Source organism: Mytilus galloprovincialis, chromosome 2, assembly GCF_965363235.1.
Source record: "Mytilus galloprovincialis chromosome 2, xbMytGall1.hap1.1, whole genome shotgun sequence".
Taxonomy (NCBI): Eukaryota; Metazoa; Mollusca; class Bivalvia; order Mytilida; family Mytilidae; genus Mytilus; species Mytilus galloprovincialis.
The window spans coordinates 7,477,677-7,499,842 of record NC_134839.1 but is presented as its reverse complement, the minus strand read 5'-3'; the positions used below and the strand labels follow the sequence as shown (position 1 = coordinate 7,499,842).

General features: G+C 31.9%; 1 protein-coding gene and 1 long non-coding RNA gene across 7 annotated transcripts in view; one reads left to right on the top strand and one right to left on the bottom strand.

Annotated features, from left to right (window-relative positions):
- Positions 1-15,992, top strand: part of LOC143062782 (outer dynein arm-docking complex subunit 4-like) — a 33,502-nt gene extending 17,510 nt beyond the window's left edge. For 5 of the 6 annotated variants that reach the window (XM_076234563.1, XM_076234564.1, XM_076234565.1 and 2 more), the window contains 10 exons: positions 5,064-5,223; positions 5,529-5,584; positions 6,333-6,621; positions 7,439-7,621; positions 8,611-9,078; positions 12,007-12,214; positions 12,919-13,005; positions 13,517-13,713; positions 14,370-14,438; positions 15,507-15,992. In XM_076234563.1, coding sequence (XP_076090678.1) covers positions 5,064-5,223; positions 5,529-5,584; positions 6,333-6,621; positions 7,439-7,621; positions 8,611-9,078; positions 12,007-12,214; positions 12,919-13,005; positions 13,517-13,713; positions 14,370-14,438; positions 15,507-15,646 — 1,857 coding nt within the window. In that variant the 3' untranslated portion in view covers positions 15,647-15,992. The remainder of the gene's footprint in view (positions 1-5,063; positions 5,224-5,528; positions 5,585-6,332; positions 6,622-7,438; positions 7,622-8,610; positions 9,079-12,006; positions 12,215-12,918; positions 13,006-13,516; positions 13,714-14,369; positions 14,439-15,506) is intronic. The other variant, XM_076234566.1, reaches the window with a different exon arrangement.
- Positions 15,993-17,857: 1,865 nt separating this feature from the next.
- On the bottom strand, positions 17,858-20,952 carry LOC143062781 (uncharacterized). Its single transcript, XR_012974841.1, has 3 exons — positions 20,881-20,952; positions 19,421-19,536; positions 17,858-18,406 (listed from the first exon to the last, which is right to left on the bottom strand). It is a non-coding gene; the product is annotated as an uncharacterized LOC143062781 (long non-coding RNA).
- Between the last annotated feature and the right edge of the window lie 1,214 nt (positions 20,953-22,166).

Below are 22,166 nucleotides of genomic sequence, written 5' to 3'. Positions count from 1 at the left end.
ATACAAGGCAACCGTTAATATCCTGGTGAAGGTTCTCTTACTATAGGCCCGTTTAGTAGTCGTACATTTTGCCGTCGTGTGATTGCTAGCCTCACATACAACCCTCCTCCTCTCACATCATGAGGCAAGGACTATGCAAATCGCTAAACAGACAAACTGGAAATAAAAGCAACCAATTATGTTTTTCTCTAGGATATTTGTAGTCACTAGGTTTTTTTAAACTTGCTTGTTTTGAGTACTTAAAGATGTCTATAATGTCACTTGATGCGAACCGTCTTGTAAGTTCCGACTGAAAACGTTATCAACAATGGCATGCAGAATACCATAGATATGTGAATGAAATGGAAATGTGTAAAATAAATAAAGAATAAAACAAAATATTATTTTCGAAGTGATATGAAGGGTTAAGCCAACTTATTTTCATCTTTCTGCAATGTTCTAACAGATAAATTGATTTTATGTAATATTTTTTTCCAGTTTATATATAAACATGAATATGTCGTTGTAAATAATGGTCTATGAATTACAATATTGGTTTATTGCATTCTAAATTTTGTCAAGAAACACGAGATCTTTATCAATTTTGTATTTTCTATTTTGAATAATTTATGAATGGTATTAGCTCAAATTACACTGTTGAAAATTGGATTATTTGTCGTGCCTTTATATCAATTTTAATTTCTGCAATATTTTCTGTATTGTAATCGATGTATTTTGTGCTGAGAAGAAATCAATTACTGCATATAAGTCATTTACAACAGTTTAACTATTATCAAATACAATGTTGAGAATATATATAACTGTCATTTCATCAACGTAAAAAATTGCAATGCACAATATACACAGGAGCTGACATCAATAAGCATTCATTGTTAATAGGGGAATCGCAATTAGTCAAAAAGGTAAGAAGATCTTTAATAAATTATGACGTTATAAAAGAAGGCGAAATATCATTATTGGTTTTAATTAACAAGCGAACGTTTTTACTTTTTAAAAATATTTACACGGATTTGTTTTGGGATGTGAGGTGTTGATAATTCGCCTATAATGTCTACGATTGAAACGACTGAATAGTATCAGCTACTATACATTATTTTATAAACATATATATAGAGAGATTAACTTGTGTAAATAAATAAGCCCAAGTAATGGAAATCTTAAATTTCAGTCTCAGGCATATTTATGATAGTCAGGCAAATTAATATCTATTTGTCAGTGAGTGCTTGCATGTCATCCAACAAAATGAAATTAAAATAAGGACAATACTGGGACAAGAGGTTCTTCTCCTATCGAACTTTTCTTTGATACGGACACTGATGGTCGACTTCAAACTTGAATCTATTACGTGATGATTAAAGACAACAGTAGTTTACCGCTGTTCAAAAGTCGAAAATCGGTTGAGAGAAAACAAATCTGGGTTTACAATCTAAAACGAGGGAAAGAGAAAAACAACGAAAAAACAGAACAAAACAAACAACAAGATTCATCTTTCCGGTGTTTAAGATCCCTTTTCTCTATGTCCCAACGCGTAGCGTGTAATATCTCAGTATAAACATTCGGTAGTGAATATCAAACTTCTACATTGTTCATTCACAGGAGGCTGATTCTGTACCAACACTGCTCCACGGCATAACGTCATAAATTTTACAATCAGCATCACACGAATTGGTGTAAGCATGTGTTGAATTACACACTAGCAATATGTTTTGGGGTGTTACCAATGTAGACCCAAAACAAGTCGTCTAATTTGGAAATTTAACGGTTGCAATGTTTGTCTATTGTGACATTTAACTGCTCGAGTATTTATTCCATGTCGCCTCATCCAGTCTTGATCCTTTTGGCGGTCATAAAATTCCCTCGTGTTTGTTTATGTTCTGAATGGATTTATTCGATATCATCATCTGATCACCATTGTTGTCGTTTGTTGATGTGGTTCATAAGTGTATATATGACATAGTTGGTTTAACTGTTTGAATTGTTTTACACTAGTCATTTTGAACCCCTGTGCCGTTCGGTTTGAGCCAAGGCTCTGTGACGAAGACCGTCATTTTATTAATAATATTGACCTTTTACATTTCGTGAACTGGATCGAGAGTTCTCTCATTTGCATATCTTCCTGATATTCAAAGTCATAATTTGAATGACTGGTATGTCCTATCGAATAGAGACAATATGCAACGCTTTTACAAAATAAGATTTTACTATGCATACATATTAATCCATGAAAAGCAAAATTTTGCCGAGACGTATTATGGTATACAAATGTCCGTCCGTCTGTCCGGCGTAAACATGTCGCACCGTAACTTGAGAACGACTTATCCAAATTTCATGAAACTTAATATAGTTGTTTCTTATGATGGTCAAATGATCTGTATACTTTTTGGTGAAAACAAGACTAAAACTTTTTGAGTTACGGCACTTTGTAACTAAAACAGGGGTGTGTTTTTTTCACATGTCGCACCGTATCTCAAAAACGATTTTTGATTATTGCTTAAAATTTTACACTCTTCTTTGTTATATTAATCTTAAGATCTGTATACTTTTTGGTGATGATTCAAAATTTCATGTTTGAGTTATTGAGTATTTTGTAAAAATTGGGCAGGGGGTTTTTACATGTCACGCCGTATCTCAAAAATGATTTTATGATTATTGCTTAAAACTTTACACATGTCTTTGTTATATTAATCTAAAAATCTGTATACTTTTCGGGGATGATTCAAAATTTTATATTTGAGTTATTGAGTATTTTGTAAAAAAGGGGGAGGATTTTTTTACATAACGCGCTGTATCTCAAAAACAATTTATGATTTTTGCTTAAAACTTTACACACCTCTTTTTTATATTAATCTAAAGATCTGTATACTTTTTGGTTTTGATTAAAAATTTTATTTTAGTGATATATAGTTTTTTGTAAAAATAGGGGGGGGGGTTAACATGTCCCACCGTATCTCAAAAAGAATATATGGTTATTGCTTTAAACTTTTTCAGAAACTATTTATGATTATTGCATAAAACTTTCACACAAGTCGACTGGCGAATCATGCGCTCATGGTGCAAATGTTTATTAAATTAAGAATTTAAGGTTCCTACTCACTCAGCCCGATTTTTATACGCCCGTCAAAATTTTGACGGGACGTATTATGGTATACAAATGTCCGGTGTCCGTCCGTCCGTCTGTCCGTCTGTCCGGCGTAAACATGTCGCACCGTAACTTGAGAACGACTTATCCAAATTTCATGAAACTTAATATAGTTGTTTCTTATGATGGTCAAATGATCTGTATACTTTTTGGTGAAAATAAGATTTTAACTTTTTGAGTTACGGCACTTTGTAACTAAAACAGGGGTGTGTTTTTTTTTTCACATGTCGCACCGTATCTCAAAAACGTTTCTTGATTATTGAGTATTTTGTAAAAATTGGGCAGGGGGTTTTTACATGTCACGCCGTATCTCAAAAATGATTTTATGATTATTGCTTAAAACTTTACACATGTCTTTGTTATATTAATCTAAAAATCTGTATACTTTTCGGGGATGATTCAAAATTTTATATTTGAGTTATTGAGTATTTTGTAAAAAAGGGGGAGGATTTTTTTACATAACGCGCTGTATCTCAAAAACAATTTATGATTATTGCTTAAAACTTTACACACCTCTTTTTTATATTAATCTAAAGATCTGTATACTTTTTGGTTTTGATTAAAAATTTTATTTTAGTGATATATAGTTTTTTGTAAAAATAGGGGGGGGGGTTAACATGTCCCACCGTATCTCAAAAAGAATATATGGTTATTGCTTTAAACTTTTTCAGAAACTATTTATGATTATTGCATAAAACTTTCACACAAGTCGACTGGCGAATCATGCGCTCATGGTGCAAATGTTTATTAAATTAAGAATTTAAGGTTCCTACTCACTCAGCCCGATTTTTATACGCCCGTCAAAATTTTGACGGGACGTATTATGGTATACAAATGTCCGGTGTCCGTCCGTCCGTCCGTCTGTCCGTCTGTCCGGCGTAAACATGTCGCACCGTAACTTGAGAACGACTTATCCAAATTTCATGAAACTTAATATAGTTGTTTCTTATGATGGTCAAATGATCTGTATACTTTTTGGTGAAAATAAGATTTTAACTTTTTGAGTTACGGCACTTTGTAACTAAAACAGGGGTGTGTTTTTTTTTTCACATGTCGCACCGTATCTCAAAAACGTTTCTTGATTATTGCTTAAAACTTTACACACTTCTTAGTTATATTAATCTTAATATCTGTATATTTTTTGGTGATGATTCAAAATTTCATTTTTGAGTTTTTGAGTATTTTGTAAAAAAGGGGGAGGGTTTTTTTACATGTCGCGCCGTATCTCAAAAACGATTTATGATTATTGCTTAAACTTTACACACTTCTTTGTTATATTAATCTAAAGATCTGTATACTTTTTGGTGATGATTCAAAATTTCATTTTTGAGTTATTGAGTATTTTGTAAAAAAGGGGGAGGGGTTTTTTACATGTCGTGCCGTATCTCAAAAACAATTTAGGATTATTGCTTGAAACTGTACACACTTCTTTGTTATACTAATTTAAAGATCTGTATACTTTTTGGTTTGATTCAAAATTTTATTTTAGTGATATTTGTAAAAAAAAAAAACAGGGTCGGGGGGGGGGGTTTCACATGTCCCGCCGTGTCTCAAAAACAATAAATGGTTATTGCTTAAAACTTCCTCAGAAACTATTTATGATTATTGCATAAAACTTCCACACAAAACGTCGGGCGTATCATTTTTTTTGTATCTTTTCGTCAAACAGTTAATAAAGTTTTTACACGGAAGACGAGATAAAACGAGGTAGTAGTAGAATTAATTTACAAGCGTTTCATATCTGCCTTGCAAACTAACTCAGATAGATAGAGACCTTAGCAGCATAGTACATGTCATATCTGTTCAGAGTAAATTGCATAAATTATTCCTGAATTGTTTATTTTGTCAGACTTTTCCATATAACGCTTTCAATCCTAGTATAAATATTATATGTGCTTACGTATGGGTTATTTATAAATTGCAGGCTTTGCTTCAAAAGGCAGACATACTGTACCAGACTCAAGACTATGATGTAGCATACATCTATTATAGTAGAGGTCACAAAGTTTATCCTAAAAACAAAGGCTTTATAGAAGGAATGAAGAAAACAGAGCACGAAATCGGCAAATTCAAGAGAGGCAAAGGTATATTGTAATCTATTTTTGTGATAATAAAATGTGTCAGTACTAATCGAGTGCCATATTTGTATGATTTATTAATAATTGCATCCGTGTATATAGGTTGTTTGTGAAAAATTATACGAGTATGTTGTTTTCCGCTGCTTTTCGATTTTTGTAAATGTGAGTAGTAAAACCATACCCAAGTTTATTAAACATCTTTATCAGGATAACAATTTTGAGATGAACAATTTTTCTCTATGTTATTTTCCTTTGTTTGTTTTAAAATAATGCATATTTGTTGCATATGTAAGCGTTTTCATTCATTACAGGTAAAAAGCAGAAACTGACACCAGCTGGGGATCTCACTTGTCTAATACACAAAGTGGTGCGTATATTAACTTGATCTTATTATATCTGTCAAGACTTTCAGGTAAAAAAATTGTTATTGAGAAACAAAAAATGCATTCTTTTTCCTGAACAAAATAAAAAATTAGAACTAAGTGGAATGTTTGTATAAAGAACATTATAGTTGTGCACTGCTTAAATATATAAACTAATTATTCTCAAAGGATCAAAATATGTTCCTAGAAAGTTACGCAAGTGCCATGGTCCTTGAAAGCAACAGTTCATTCTCAGTATCTTACTGACACGAAACTAATGGTAGGAGATATCGCAATATCTTTGAAAAATGTGGGGTAGAGTTGATACTCGAACGAAGCCATAAACGAAATGACAAGTGAGTGGACAGTGAAAAAATATGGTATACGGAAAGAGTACGGTTTGAACCACAGCACACTTGAATTGTAGCTGAATCTTTATATCTGATCACTTGTACACAAGATAATTTGTACTCAAAATGATTAGATATATTTTTACAGTAAAAAAGATACATTTATGCAACTTCATTTGATAATTCAATCAAACAACATCAAAGGCACTGTTTTTGTAAAAGTAGAGATATTGTTCTGTTCTAACTTGGAATAGGTAAACTGACACGTTATGACTATCTTTTATAGATGAATAATGGACAATTGATGAAAATTATATGCAAATTTTACACCGATTGCGAGTATTTTAGTATATAAAGGTTCTAAACGCTTTTTTGATTGACATTTGTTATTTTTTTTGTACAGCCAGACCCAAAACCATTTAAGTTTCACCCAAAACAAGACAGACAAGTTAAACATTTACCAAGTGCAACTTTCAGTAGTAGACCACTATGTCAATTAATCAGGATCCACAAAACACCAGCTATCAGTTTGATGAAATCCGTATCAGTTCCAGACTTAAATGATTTATCAGATGATGAAGATGAACTGCAGGATAAAAGACCGGAAAGTAGACTAGTCAAATCAACCATTGGAGAATTTTATGATGATAAAAAGTACTTAGAAAAACTTGCCATAGGAAACAAACCTTCTCGTAAGTAGTTTTTTTCAATTCGTACTGTATATTCAAAAGTTATTATTCTTTAAGTTTTATTATTGTGATAGTTAAATCTCCTTTTTATTTTTGAGGAAAAGTTTTTTCTACTTTTTTCGTAATATTTTTTCAACATTACGATGTTTTGCTAGGCAAGATATTGCAAACTTTTGCATAAAAACCTCTATATTTGTCAATATTTTTTTCAAGGTAAACACGATAGATATATTTCTCACGAAACGCATTGGGTCGATGTCTCTGCTGGTGGACTATTAGTCCCCGAGGGTATCACCAGCCCAGTAGCCAGTACTTCGGTACTGGCATGAAAATACGGATTTTTTGTGTTATTAAAATTTGCTGTTACAAAATATTAGAAATTATTATAAATTTAGGAATGTATCTCCCTCATGCAAAGCTCTGATTCCTTTCACGAATTTGGCTATACTTTTTTGACCTTTTGGATTATAGCTCTTCATCTTTTATATAAGCTTTGGATTTCAAATATTTTGGCCACGAGCATCACTGAAGAGACATATATTGTCGAAATGCGCATCTGGTGCAACAAAATTGGTACCGTTGATTTTATTAATGCATTATTTGCTCCTAACCTTTTATACAGTATAAAATTATATTTTGTACATTCATTTTCTATATACGAAAATAGTCTTAATACTTAGCAGTTTAGTAATTGAAAAACGATTTATTTTAATTTCAACATTTGGAACATAAATGTCCAAAGTGGTGACTTCAAAAGTGTTTATGTTAAACAAAGTATGTCAACCTTATTCATGTGATTAAAAACCGTTCTCAAAAACAGCTAGAACAACAAAGAAAAAACAAAAGGGTGAAGCAATTTTTGAAGAAAATGAAGAGCCAAAGGAAGGTGAAATAAATGAAAATAACATTTTACCCGTGGAAGACGAGAAAGTTAACTCGCCGAGAAAAAAAGATGACACGCCGAAAAAGAATGACTCACACAATCATAATGAACAGGAAAATGGTACTTTTGTGTGAATAACATGTTGAAAATCGTATAACAAACCTATCTTTCACGTTGTTCTGTAACATATCTGTGTATTTTCTAATTTGATAGCACGATTGGTTTCATGATTCTTTGACCAACCAAAACATCGATGTGGAGTGAACTATAACGTCCCTGTATTTGTCCAAAAAGACAATTTGCAGTGTTATTTTTTGCACCTTTCCCAAAAATAAATCTTATTAACAATTACCGCAAACATTCGTTGTTTGTTTAATATACAAATTATGAATTAAATAATTATTATATATGCACCCAAATAACGTTTTGTCACTTATTTTGTTTTATCGTTTTGATCAAAGCAGTTGTCGAGCGGATATAGTGAGGTACAGGGTAGGTCATCGAAGTAATAAATAAACAGTTTTAAAAAACATCTTGTCATTGTTTATATGAATTAAATATCAGAACAGCATTGCAACGTAATTACCTTTTTATGTGAGTGAACTATTAAGCACACATTTTACTTTGAAATTATTAACTTTTTTCATAAAGTATATAATATTTAATTTGTATTGTCCTGAATCGAATAGTTAAGAGGCGAAAGATACCAAATGGAGAATCATAATATATAAGTCTAGATAGATCTGAACAATTAAAAAGAAATAAAAAAAAAACACCAACCAAAGCCTATAGAACGCTGCAAAAAAGTACATGCTGAAAAACACGAACACCTCATTCTTAAAATTATGAGAATGTGCTCAGATGCCCTGAAAGGAATAGAGGATCCCACTCGACATGTGTCTTACTTTTTTTATACAACTGGTACACATAAAGGTGTTTTTAAAAGCAAATAAAACAAATGGCACTAAAATGTATTTCATTCATCTGTTCTTCCAACAAAACGAACAGTATATTTCATTCATTCATGAACAACAAGCTATTTATTGTAGGTTTCCTTGTCAAAACTTTATCATTTGTTTTAACATGTTTTTTTCTTCTTTTTTATTTAGCACCATTATGGGGAACCCCTTTAGAAGCTATTGCCAACAATGCTTTACACTTCCTGTTTGATAGAGTTACCTACTGGGATCGTTTAGGACCACTTCCACCACCACCTCCTCCTAGGAAGGCTAAATCTAAAATGTCAGGAAGTACGATGTCACTAGACTCTGTCCTCACTGTGAACACTTCAAATTCAAAGATAACAACCAACTCGTCATATATCTTTGTTGATAAAAAGCCCGTTCCAACATACAGGCGGAGGAACTCTCAAGTCAACATTCAATTAGATCCAAGTAAATTAAACTTTAATTTTAAATCAGTACAAAGTCAGAGGGAAATCAGAAAGATGTCAAGAATTCCCGAGGATAATGAACTATTTACAGATTCACCATCTGGTTTTGGGGATGCGACACCGGAAAGCGCAGGTCAATCAATAACTGATTACATAAAGAAAGAATTGGAACACATAAGCGAAGGTTTGTTAGCTTCTTGGGATATTTTAGTATGTTGTATCAATTCAAGAAATACTAGAACTAAATTTTAAATATTTCAATTTAAAAGACTTTTCTTTCAGATCTATGCTAGGGAACATGTTTTTAGCTCACCTGGCCCGAAGGGCCAAGTGAGCTTTTTCTAATCACTTTGCGTCTGTCGTCGTCCGTTGTCGTCGTCGTCGTCCGTCGTTAGCTTTTACAAAAATCTTCTCCTCTGAAACTACTAGGCCAAATTTAACCACACTTGACAGTAATCATCATTAGGGTATGTAGTTTAAAAAATGTGTGGCGTGACCCGACCAACTAACCAAGATGGCCGCCATGGCTAAAAATAGAACATAGGGGTAAAATGTAGATTTTGGCTTATAACTCTGAAACCAAAGCATTTAGAGCAAATCTTACGGAGTAAAATTGTTTATCAGGTAAAGATCTATCTGCCCTGAAATTTTCAGATGAATCTGACAATCGGTTGTTGGGTTGCTGCCCCTGAATTGGCAATTTTAAGGAAATTATACTGTTTTTTGGCTATTATCTAGAATATTATTATAGATAGAGAGAAACTGCAAACAGCAATAATGTTCAGCAAAGTAAGATCTACAAATGAGTCAAATGACCAAAATGGTCAGTTGACCCCTTAAGGAGTTATTGCCCTTTATAGTCATTTTTTACCAATTTTTCGTAAATTTTTGTAATCTTCTACAAAAATCTTCTCCTCTGAAACTACTAGGCCAAATTTGATCAAATTTAACCACAATCATTATGAGGGTATCTAGTTAAAAAAAAATTGTTCAGTAACCCGGCCAACCAACCAAGATAACCACCATGGCTAAAAATAGAACATGGAGGTAAAATGTAGATTTTGTCTTATAACTCTGAAACCAAAGCATTTAAAGCAAATCTGACAAGCATTTAAATTGTTTATCAAGTTAATATCTATCTGCCCTGAAATTTTCAGATAAATTGGACAACTGCTTTTGGGTTGCCGTCCCCCAATTGGTAATTTTTAAAGAAATTTTGTCATTTTTGGTTATTAACTTGAATACTATTATAGATAGAGATAAACTGTAAACAGCAATAATGTTTAACAAAGTAAGATCTACAAATAAGTCAATACGACCAAAATGGTCAGTTGACCCCTTAAGGAGTTTTTGCCCTTTATAGTCAATTTTTAACAATTTTCATTAATTTGGTAAATTTTTACAAAATATTTTCCTCTGTAATGAAAGGGCCAATTTTATTATAGATAGAGAAAATTGTAAGGAGCAAGACTTTTAGTACATAAAGATCTATAAACACATCACCATCACCAAAACACAATTTTGTCATGCATCCATCTGTGTAATTTGGTTAATATGCACATAGACCAAGGTGAGCGACGCAGGCTCTTAAGAACCTCTAGTTTGGCTATTATTGTTGAATATTATTATAGATAGAGATAAACTGTAAACAGCAATAATGTTCAGCAAAGTAAGATCTACAAATAAGTTAATAATGATTAAAATGGTCAGTTGTCCCCCTTAAGGAGTTATTGTCCTTTATAGTCATTTTTACCAATTTTTCGTAATTTTTTCCTATCTTTTACAAAAATCATCTCTTCTAAAACTACTGGTTCAAATTTAACCATACTTGGCCATATTCATCATTGAGGTATCTTGTTTAAAAAATGTGTGTAGCGACCCTGCCAACTAACCAAGATGGCAGCCATGGCTTAAAATAGAACATAGAGGTAAAATGTAAACTTTGGCTTATAACTCTGAAACCAAAGCATTAAGAGCAATTCAGACATGGGTTTAAATTGTTTTGCATGTCAAGATCTATCTGCCCTGAAATTTTCAGATGAATCCGACAACTAGTTGTTGGGTTGCTGCCCCTGAATTGGAAATTTTTAAGGAAATTTTGCTGTTTTTGGATATTATCTTGAATATTATTATAGATAGAGATAAACTGTCAACAGCAATAATGTTCAGCAAAGTAAAATTCATATATATGTCAATATGACCAAAAAGGTCAGTTGACCCCTTAAGGAGTTATTGCCCTTTATAGTAAATTTTTAATAATTTTGTAAATTGTAAATTTTTGTAAATTTTTACAAAATATTTTCCTCTGTAACTAATGGGCCAAGTTCATTATAAATAATTATAGATAATTGTAAGAAGCAAGAATGTTCAGTAAAGTAAGATCTACAATACATCACCATCACCAAAACCCAATTTTTTCATGAATCCATCTGTGTCCTTTGTTTAATATGCATATAGACCAAGGTGAGCGACATAGGCTCTTAGGAGCCTCTAGTTTTATCAATGAATTACAAACACAAACGATCTACACGTTAAAATGACAGCAACTTATTCCTGTACAATACACACATCACTCAAAAAAATTTCTATGTACTCTTTTGTGGTGCATTGTTCTCGTTTAATAATTTAATTTTGAACATAAAACGTCTTCTGATTGGCTAATAGTGTTTTGTCTATCAGCTCATAGACATAATTTTGCCATGTGACCGTGAAGTCATCAACGTGTCTTCATGATTTACTTCGACTTTAAATAGAATTTAGAATTCAATTATGAGAAATGACTGTAATATTTTGTTTATTCATGTTATTCGAAAAAACATAAACAAAATGTGGTGCACACTTTAAAATAATACGCTACGCGGGTTATTCAGTGTGCACCACATTTTTCATGTTATTATTTCTTAGACAGAAAAATATTACAGTCATTCCTTAAATGACAGTCTTCGAATGCAACTTTTAGAAGTTTCAAAATCATAACTTAACAAAAGTATAAGAAATTAAAATAATTGTTAAGTTGTGTATTATAATGCAATGCAAAATTTTAAATGATACGATATACACTAAACGTAAGTAAAATTTTATGAATTTATTATTTTACTGATATTTACTGTAGGATATAAACTGGGATGGATACAAGAAACAAGCAGTAGTTGTGACAACTGCTTACGATTACTGGAGAAGTATTCAGAGGAGGAAGTTCCTGATATACACGAGCTGACTGCCATTTTACATAGTTACCGTGGTAACTGTGATGTACAACGTCGTCAGTTTGACGAAGCCTTAAAACATCACCAAAAAGATTTGTCTATTGGAGAAAATTTGTAAGTATTTTACAATCACGACTTTTGAATCTCTTTTGAATCTCATACATTTTTATCATGAGTGCAGTTATAAACAGTGTCTAATACAAAGGTCATGTTTGTATTGGAGAAGGTCTCATTTTATAATATATGTTTCACGTCCATTCGTAGTTTTACGAATGATACTATTTATATTGTCTTTATCAAAGTCACTATATATGTAAAATATACGTTCAGTAAACACTTATGAAAGATACCAGGCTTATAAAATGATACGACAACTCTTGTTTTGTCAACAAGTTCCTACTCCTGATAACGCAACAATATTTCTTAATTTCTGACAAAAATACTGTTTAATCGTGTCATCATAAATATAAGGTTCAGAAACGTTTTTCTGTGGATCAGTTTAAATTATATGAACGAAACTGTTTTCTCTAAGAGTGAAGCATATACTGTATGAGCACTTCGGTTTAATGTGGTAGAAGTTAAATATTTAAACAGATATTCATAAATATTACGTTCAAAAATGCCTTTTTTAGACCTGCTAACCTCATATTGATGTCTATATCAATGAAATTGATGATAGTTTACTCTAAGGGTGAAACATTTTCCACCCTGTGAGCGCGCTTCGTTTTGCTTCAGTTTTGTTTTTTTTCGCAGTATTGTGGTTAACATTTGAAATAGTTTCGTTATGTTTCCTTCATATTTCATTTTCCTTTTTGTAGTGATATTAGATCAAGTAGACATAGAGCATTGGGAAACATTGGTAGAGTGTATATGTTAAAAGGGAAACACCAAAAAGCTTTAGAAACGTAAGTACAATGTAGTCTATTCACTTATGTCTTTACGTCTCTAAAATAAATTGTAACTCATAGGATCAATTGTTTAAAAGCTTAACATAAAATATTAATTTTGTTTGTTGTTTCTTTGAAATTTGTTACTGTTTTCATAAAGATTAACGCGTTCGGTTTTATAAATTCTTCACTACCGATTTGAAAAGAATTATAGAAAGTGATGCTGTAAAAAGTGTATAAAATTTCCTAATCAAGCATCGGATTTTATTTTTTTTTCTCCAGAGCTAACGAATGTTATGCGATGATATGGTTTACTTCATTGGTAGAAAAACATTAACAATATATTTTCAAATGGTTAATTAAGTGAAAATACCAGTTTATACATAAAACACACGACAATATATGATATATATGCGTTTCTCAATCAAGTCAATTCGGATTTAAATCTTCGTGAATTCGAAATTTGTAGATGTATTCTTTGAACGTTTGTGAAATGAGCCACGTAACCATGTATTTTATTCTTTCATAGACTGACAATGAAAGCACCTCTTTGTAAATCTGCTAAAGATTCATCCTCGTTATTTCACGAGATAGGCAATTGTTTCCTAGTGCTGTCTAGCTTTCAAAATGCTAAAGATGCAGCGAGGAAATCTTTACAGTGTGCAGAGGAATGTGGAGATAAAAATTTACAGCTACAAGCATGTGTTCTTATTGGTTTAGCTGAAGGTAAGAGAACAATTATATTATAAGTGTTCGTATTTGGTTTGCTGATACACATGTTAAAAGTATCTCAATTAGATGATTATCTTTTATTTGGATTGGCATCTTGTTAATTTTTACGTCATCGTTCATACAGCAAACGTTTACAAAAATGAAATGATTGCTAACAATTTTTCAAATGATCTCAAATGAGGTGTTTAACAATAAAATGATTTGAAGTTATCGGTATTATAGCAAATGAACTATACACCTCACAAGCTTATCATTAACTATCAGAAATAGACAAACATAAAATCGGTAAAAAAAATTCTATCCTCAGACCTCTTAAAGATTTTTAAAGATGTAGACAACATTTACGGTATGCAACACGACTGTGCAAAATCTTGGGTTTTTTTTTTGGTTTTTTGTTAATGATGCTATATATATTTTATGGTATATAACATTGCAAGACGCACAGACAACACCATGGCAACGTAAATTAACAATAGGTAACGATGTAATGCATAGAACCTCTTAATTGACCCTCTTGAACATACAAAAAAATCTATAATGTTGAAATCGTTTGAAATTAAGAAATTAAATACCGCTGCTTTTTGTTTCGTTTTTTTAAACCTATCTGATCATGAAGGATGTAAGAAAAGCTCTATTTCTTTTTATTCCAGTCAATATGAAGAAATACAAAGATGCTCATAAATCGTTTGAAGAAGCCTTGACACATGCTGAAGCGTTAGGTAGGTACATGTGTATTGCAATACGTCAATGTTTTCTCTATTATTTCATGTTAAGGTTCGAATCAATAACAGGTTTTGCCGTATTATTCGTATATGTTTTTATTTCAATTAGTGTATATTTTCATTTTGATATTTCTTCTAGATATGTTTGTTAAAATATCCAAAACTGATTTTCACCTTAGATTGAAATATGGTTTAAATGCTTGTTTATAATAGACCTTAAGCAATATAGTTTTAAAGGTGCATATCAGGACAAATGTTGAGTGTTCTAAATTTACTCAAAACTTATATCATTGCCATGTTTCAAGGTCTCAAAAAGTATATAAGTAATCGGATGTCCTGCAAATTTTAAGAACGCCATCACGAGTTAGTTAACCGTTATGGAATACCTGTTTCTCAGATTGAAACGGATATGTTCAAATTTTCGTAACCACTATCCCTTCCTCTTTTCCTTGGATTTAATTTATCATACTACTTACTTATCGCCGGATTTGTACTAACATGAGCAACACGACATATAACAAATGTAAAGCAAGATACTCCCCGTCTTTGGTTTGTTCGTTTTGCTTGAAGTCTTCAGTTTTATTTATTATGTTTTGAAACTGTTGAGATTTTGTAGTTTTTATTCCTTGATTACTAATCGTTACGTCATCGGTTGTCCGACGTCGTATAATTCAGCGAATTCTTCAAGTATATAATTGGTCATCAGACATATAAATCCTGACATGAACTTCACTATGAATCACGCAGCTAAATATATATGTTTTATCAATTACCATTTCAATTATTGATAATTCTTATAATTCTAGGACTATATGATAAAAAATACTTCTGAAATAACTTTCAGTTACTGTAACTTATATACAAAAAATACAAAAAAAGTGTCTTCTTTTATCATTCATTATTATCACATATTTCACTTTTCATAATTCAGTTTGATTTGTTGTCTCACCTCAGATATGTAGTAGGATTTTTACTATGGATGTATCTGATATTTTCAATGCATTACTTTAGACTTTAAGATTTATTTTAAACAATTGAAAAACTCACTGCTCATTTTAATTTTAGGTGACAAGAAAGCAGAAGAAGCCATGAAACATGCTCTAATCGACGTCAACAAGAAAATAGCTCATAAACTCAAAACAAAAACTGTCCAAAACCGGACTAATGAAGTCAACCAACAACAAACTATGGTTACCGCCGTGTAGATAAAAATGGAAAAACCCTCAAGAACACAAATTAGTGCTAATATATTTGTTATGATGATTGCTATATATAACACTTGGCCAGTTTAATAGATTATAAAAGGTCGATATGTAATTTATAATCAGTATTATTTTTTCAAGAATCTCACAATGTGAAGAGTGCTGCTTGGCTCTTTTGGAAAACACTAAAGTATTCTCAAAAAAGCCAGTCACATCAGTCGTATAAATGTCCTCCTTTCTTATTGTTCATTTTGTTTACAAAATCATTCTTTTGTTGTATATCTATTTATTCATTATCATGCTTGTTATGTTTAAATTTGATATAATTAAATTAAATTGTATCATCGAATTGATTTATCATACGAAAAAAATGTCAATTATGTGGAGGCTGACAGTATTTGATCCGTCCGTCCATCAATGAGTCTCATCGTAAAACAACTTTGCTGTTAGCTAAATTAAATGCATTAATTTCCCTTCAACCCACTGCTTTTTTTCTTGAACAATGAAATAATGAAATGCTGAAATAACAAATGTGAAAAAAAGTGTTGATATAAAAAGAAGATGTGGTATGATTGCCAATAACACAAGTCTTCACACCCTACTAAATGACAAAGAAATTAACAACTATAGGTCACACAAACAACAACCACTGAATGACAGGCTCCTGACTTGGGACACATAAATACTGAATGTGGCGGGGTTAAACATGTTAGCGGTATCCCAACGCGATCCCTCTAAGCTGGGACAGTAGTATAACACTACAACATAAGAACCAACTATAAGAATAAGTTGAAAAAGGCTTAACTCATCAAATGGATACAAATAGAAATATATCTAACAAAAACATAGAGTGGACGTGGCCGGGTACTTGTATATCCCAACAACTTATGTTTATGATATCTATATATAACCATCTTGTAAAAATCTATTAATCATGGAAATCTGAGACATGGCTTCAATTAATATCATATTAAGAGCAAAATCAACTCCATATGATAAGAATACAAAACTGCAGCCTTATACAGAGTAATCTACTGGCGATCAGAAATGATATCCCAGTAAACAATCCAACGTTGACATTACGTTGTGACAACGTAATACTATCGTTGTGACAACGTAGTAAAATTACGTTGGTACAACGTAATTTTGTGAACTCCAAGGCACGTGCTGACAACCATCCACACAACGTTGGCACAACGTAATTTGTGACGTAATTTATTACCATCATAAAACGTAGTAACAACGTCACAGCATAACTATAAATGTCCCTTGTCCTCATTTAATTGATAGAATCAATGCAATTCCATTGAAGAAGTATGTAAACAGGGTCTTTTTTTCTTTTGACCCGTTTTAAGTTGTAAATTTTTCTATGTGGGAAAAATGGACAATTGTTGATATGTACTCTATTTCCAAACTGCCAGCTGTATATGAAATTGTCAAAAAGTTGGTTTTTTTTAATCTTTTTGGCAGGTTTCAGTGTGAAATGTATAAATATCTAGTTTTCCCAAAAATAGTTGTTTTAAGGTTTATAAAGTCTTAAGTTTTTAACTTTTGCAATACTGAAGTACAAGAATTACACATTTTCATTTAACAAATGCAACTTTTCAAAAAAAGGAAATTTTGTATGAAGGCCATTAAGACAACCCTCTATCCTAAAATCAAATATTGATGATGTTAGCAATTAAAGGTACATGTACAGCCTTCAACATGACATCTTGGTACGTGCTTCAAATTCTGAATGTTTAGTGTTTCAGTGGCCTAGAATACAGATTTCACTATGATGGCGGAAATTCTTCAATGAAGGTTTCACTTTGACAACGGAAAACCATTTTTAATGAATTATTCAGAAATACAACAAACTACCACATTTACCTAAATATTTACTGAAAATTCATTCAGCTGGATTCACTACACGATTACAAGCTAGGAAAATCGGCCCAAAATCTGACTGTCTAATTTATAAATATATATATTCTACACAATTCATACACACTTCTAAAAAATATCCCAAATGAAGAAAATACCTGAAATTCAATTCAACTAACTATTGCTTTTTTCCATTGACGAACTAGAGATAGTATAAAAAAGAAGATGTGGTATGATTGCCAATGAGACAACTGTCCACAAGAGACCAAAATGATAGACCTATCCAACAGTTTAGACTTCTTTTTTCTTACAATGTACATGTAGCTACATGAACCAATAAAAAAATAATAGTTTGTTTCTGAATTTTCAATTTTTATTCCAAATTTTAGTCTCGTGTTGGTTGTATACATTGTACATGTCATTCCAAATGTTGGTTTTCTGCCCTCTAATCAGCTGGGCAATTTGCGCAATTGTTTCTGCATACATGTAGTTGGTATTGGTAATGTTTTCTACTCTAGCTCAGTCAATATAGTACACTGGATATGTAGGATGGCTTGTTTCGAAGCTAAGACATTTTCACATATATGTGGTTAAATTTTCGGAATACGAAGTGCAATTTTTTTTCACACAACAATTTCTTTGAAAATTTAAAACTTTGAATACATTAAAAAACTCCATAGTTTTTACATATTTATACTATGATCCTCTACTTTCCAGATCAACACAAATGGTAAAGCTCAGTCACTTGTTAAAAATGAAACATGTTCAATATCACTACAGAGATGAATTTTTGTTTACACACAACTTTTGTGTTCCTCATTTGATGGCGCATTAGTTCCTCATTTGGAGGCGCATTAGGAATATTGACCCAGCTGGTCTTGTGTTGGTTTCAGATCTCTGAAAAAAAAATCATAAATTATAAAATACAAAAAAATAAATTGATCCCAACTTATGAATTACAGCAGTTCTTAAAAATTATCCTGTGTTTAAACATAATCAATATTTTTTCTATTGCTGGTCCTATAATAAATTGCAGATTCATAATTATGTTATGTTGTTACTGAGATGTTTGTATCTTTGCCAATTATACACATTTTGATGATGTATGTTAGAAATTTAACACAATTTCAACAGTATGTAATTATTCATAACTTATGATTAACCTTCGTTCTTATTTAAAAAATAAATTTGTTGTTAAATTGAACATGTGTTAATAAAATTATGTCTGTTCCAGAAAATACTATGTCCGCCCCTAAGGGACAGCCCTAAGCCCTTTAAAAAAAAAATCCCAGCACCGACAGAATTAAAAATTAATAAGAACAACACTCCCTTTGCATTTTGGTATTTCATACAACCACCCCCAAATAAAATTTAAGAAAAGAGCTTTCCCTGGGGGAGAGGGGACATAATATTTTCTGGAGCAACCAGTGGTTATTCTACAAATAATAATGAGTCCAAATAATTAATAAAGGAAGTTTGGTTTCACAATATTGTCATTTTTCAATTAAGTTAAGATATGCAAAGGATTCTACCTTAATAAATTTAGCATGTACATCGATACAACAAGACCTCATAGCATATGCTAATGAACGTAATCTATAAAATCAACAAATTATAATTTGATAAATAAAATTAATATAAGAAGAATGTGTCCATGAGCCACAAATGATCTTATCAAACTTAATTTAAAGGACATATCTAGAGAACAGTAAAGCAGATGCTCTCCAAATTCAAACTCTGCGTTTTATGATAAGCGTTGTGTATTGGTTGCATAACATGTGGTTTAGGCAAACGTTAGATAACAAAATCCAATTTTGAGTTCAATGTACATGTATGTACGTACAGTACAAGAGTTAAACTATATCACTCAGTTAAGGAGGACAGAAAAAGAGCTGATCAATTGATGTTTACCTTTTTAAAATCTTGGTCCAAATTTTTGAGCTGGTGCATGCTTAACTGTTACATGGTTACTGCAATGATTTCCTCAACCTCAGACACATTGGATCTGTGGATTTATATACAAGACTCTGGAAAAAAATTAAAAATACGTTCAATTATCTTTTATATTTAATCTGTCTGTTTCATATAAAAAAGAAGATGTGGTATGATTGCCAATGAGACAACTCTTTACAAGAGACCAAAATGACACAGAAATTAACATTTATAGGTAACCGTACGGCCTTCAACAATGAGCAAAGCCCATACCGCATAGCCAGCTATGAAAGGCCTGAAATGACAGTGTGAAACAATTCAAACGAGAAAATTCACCGCCTTATTTATATAAAAAAAAATGTTAGTCCAACAAATCTTTAGGAGAACAAAGTGACAAATTTAAATGCATTCCAAAATTCATATGTTTTATGATTGATTACAACATTGTTTCTGATCACATATTTAGTGATTGTACATGTAGCTCGTCATTGATAAACATGTAGATTTCATGCTATAAATTGTACAGCAAAAAAGATGTCCCTGTGTACTGTTTTTAACACCTGTAAACTGGGTTTTACCCTGAAAACAAGAAAATTTTACCCAACTTTCAAGGCTAGATCCTAGTCTAACTCATTATGACACTTTCAAGACTTGGAAGGCTGTTTTTTTATTTTTTTCTGGGACGCCTTCCTACAACGACCTTATCCTATTACCACAACTGTGATGGCTATCTTAATTTTTTTCTGTGACACCTATATTTTACAACATCTTTATTGGCACAATTGTCTATTTCCATGTCAGACCCAGTGATACAATGATTGATCGTTTGTTGCTCAACATCCAGTGGCAAATATTTCATGCATGTTAGCGACGACCCCCAGTGATATATGCAGCATTATCATTAATAGACCGAATTTGTAATATGCCAAGTTTGAAATGTGCGGATTTTGTAATGGACCCAGATATCTAAAGTGCTGAGATGTTTAGCTTCACATTTTCTGATATTGATAACATGGATAAGACTTTTATGCTTCAATGATTATCAAAAAATAACAGAGCAAAAGACACTTGTAGCCTTAATATATAGGGGTAGTAGCTCTTGTCACAGATAGAAAACAAGTACTTGTGGCTGTGCACCCCTCCCCCTTTTTTTACTTTCTACAGTTATTACTTATTTTTAATTGCATATATCTTCAGAAACAACACAAGTTAATCAAGCAATTTGATAAATGGATTCAAATAACACACATTATGGCTAAAATATCTTGTATCAGTGCAATATATTGACAGTATAAGAAAAAGTATCATATTTCAACACGGTCACGTATAACAGACTTGAAAGAGGCTCCCAACACGGTAACAGCTGTTTTATTTTCATCAATCAAACTTGTTTTTATCATGGAGAACCTATTTGGTGTAATGTGCAATCATTATTTTACCTTTTTCTTTGTTCTGGAATCTGGATCAAGTTAAATTTCCACTGCAAATTCCTCACTGTTTTCAAAATCAAGCGGCAAAAGTGCGCATGCTCAGACTTTTCATAGTATGCAGCGGTAAAACCCGAGTACTGCTGAACATTACACTAATCAAATCGTGAAAAACGATTATGAAATCCAAGTGATAAATGATGACAAAATTTTAATGATATATTAAACAATAAATATTCATATAAAATACATATTAGAACATTAAAATTGGATTTGTAATATTTTCTTTGACATCTTGATGCAAATTATGTCTGCGGGAAAAAAGGGGGATTTTTTTTTTTAAATCGAAAAAATCGTAAATATATTCTAGTGAAGGTGAATGATCAATATATCCAGGAATACTCATTATGACATAGATCTTCCCCAAAAATTCGTCCCATAAACCAGATTTTTACAATGTATTCACTACGTTCTTATAATGTCGATACGACGTAACAAAATGTTACGTCGGATTATGACAGTTATAAGCACGTTGTCACAACGTAATAAAATGTTACGTCCTGACAAGGTACTAAATTTACGTGAATCCGACGTAATTTTATAACGTCGTCTGTACGTCTGCATCCAACGTTGGATTTTTACGTTCCCACAACGTTGGTACGACGTAAACTCACGACATGACGTTCAGACGACCATTAACCGACGTCGGGAGTACGTCGTGTGTTTACTGGGATTGCCTCTTCATAAATTTAGAATTCATTCTAGGCTAAAGTTCATTTGGTTTGTGGTTGAGGGTTGTATAATGGGCAATCATAATATACAAATGTATCTTCTACATGTATTTTCATAGTACCGGTATTCAGTTCCAAAAGGACAATGATCATTTCTAATTTTGGATTTTGTAACATGAATTATAAGTATAAGTAAAAGAAACAATATATATGCATTCTTGTACGTCATTTCATATTAAAGATGCATGGGAAAATCTACAATTACCGCACTCACTCAACTTGTTTAAATTCCATCCAAAAAAATTTATCATACCGCGTCTATAAGGTATGTCAAAGCATGTGACAGCGATTTTACTAATAACAGGTTGAATACTTGCTAAGCTAAAAAAAAACAAACACTCGAAACTCCTAAAAAAGAGTACCGATGTAACGTACTGGTTAATCTTGATACTAACTTTTTTTACTAGTAATACATACTAAGTTTTTAATTTATATAGGAGTTGCACTTACCAAGTCTTTCCGCGTCGTCCTGTGATACTTTATCCCGCAATATCGTACTTAGAGTTA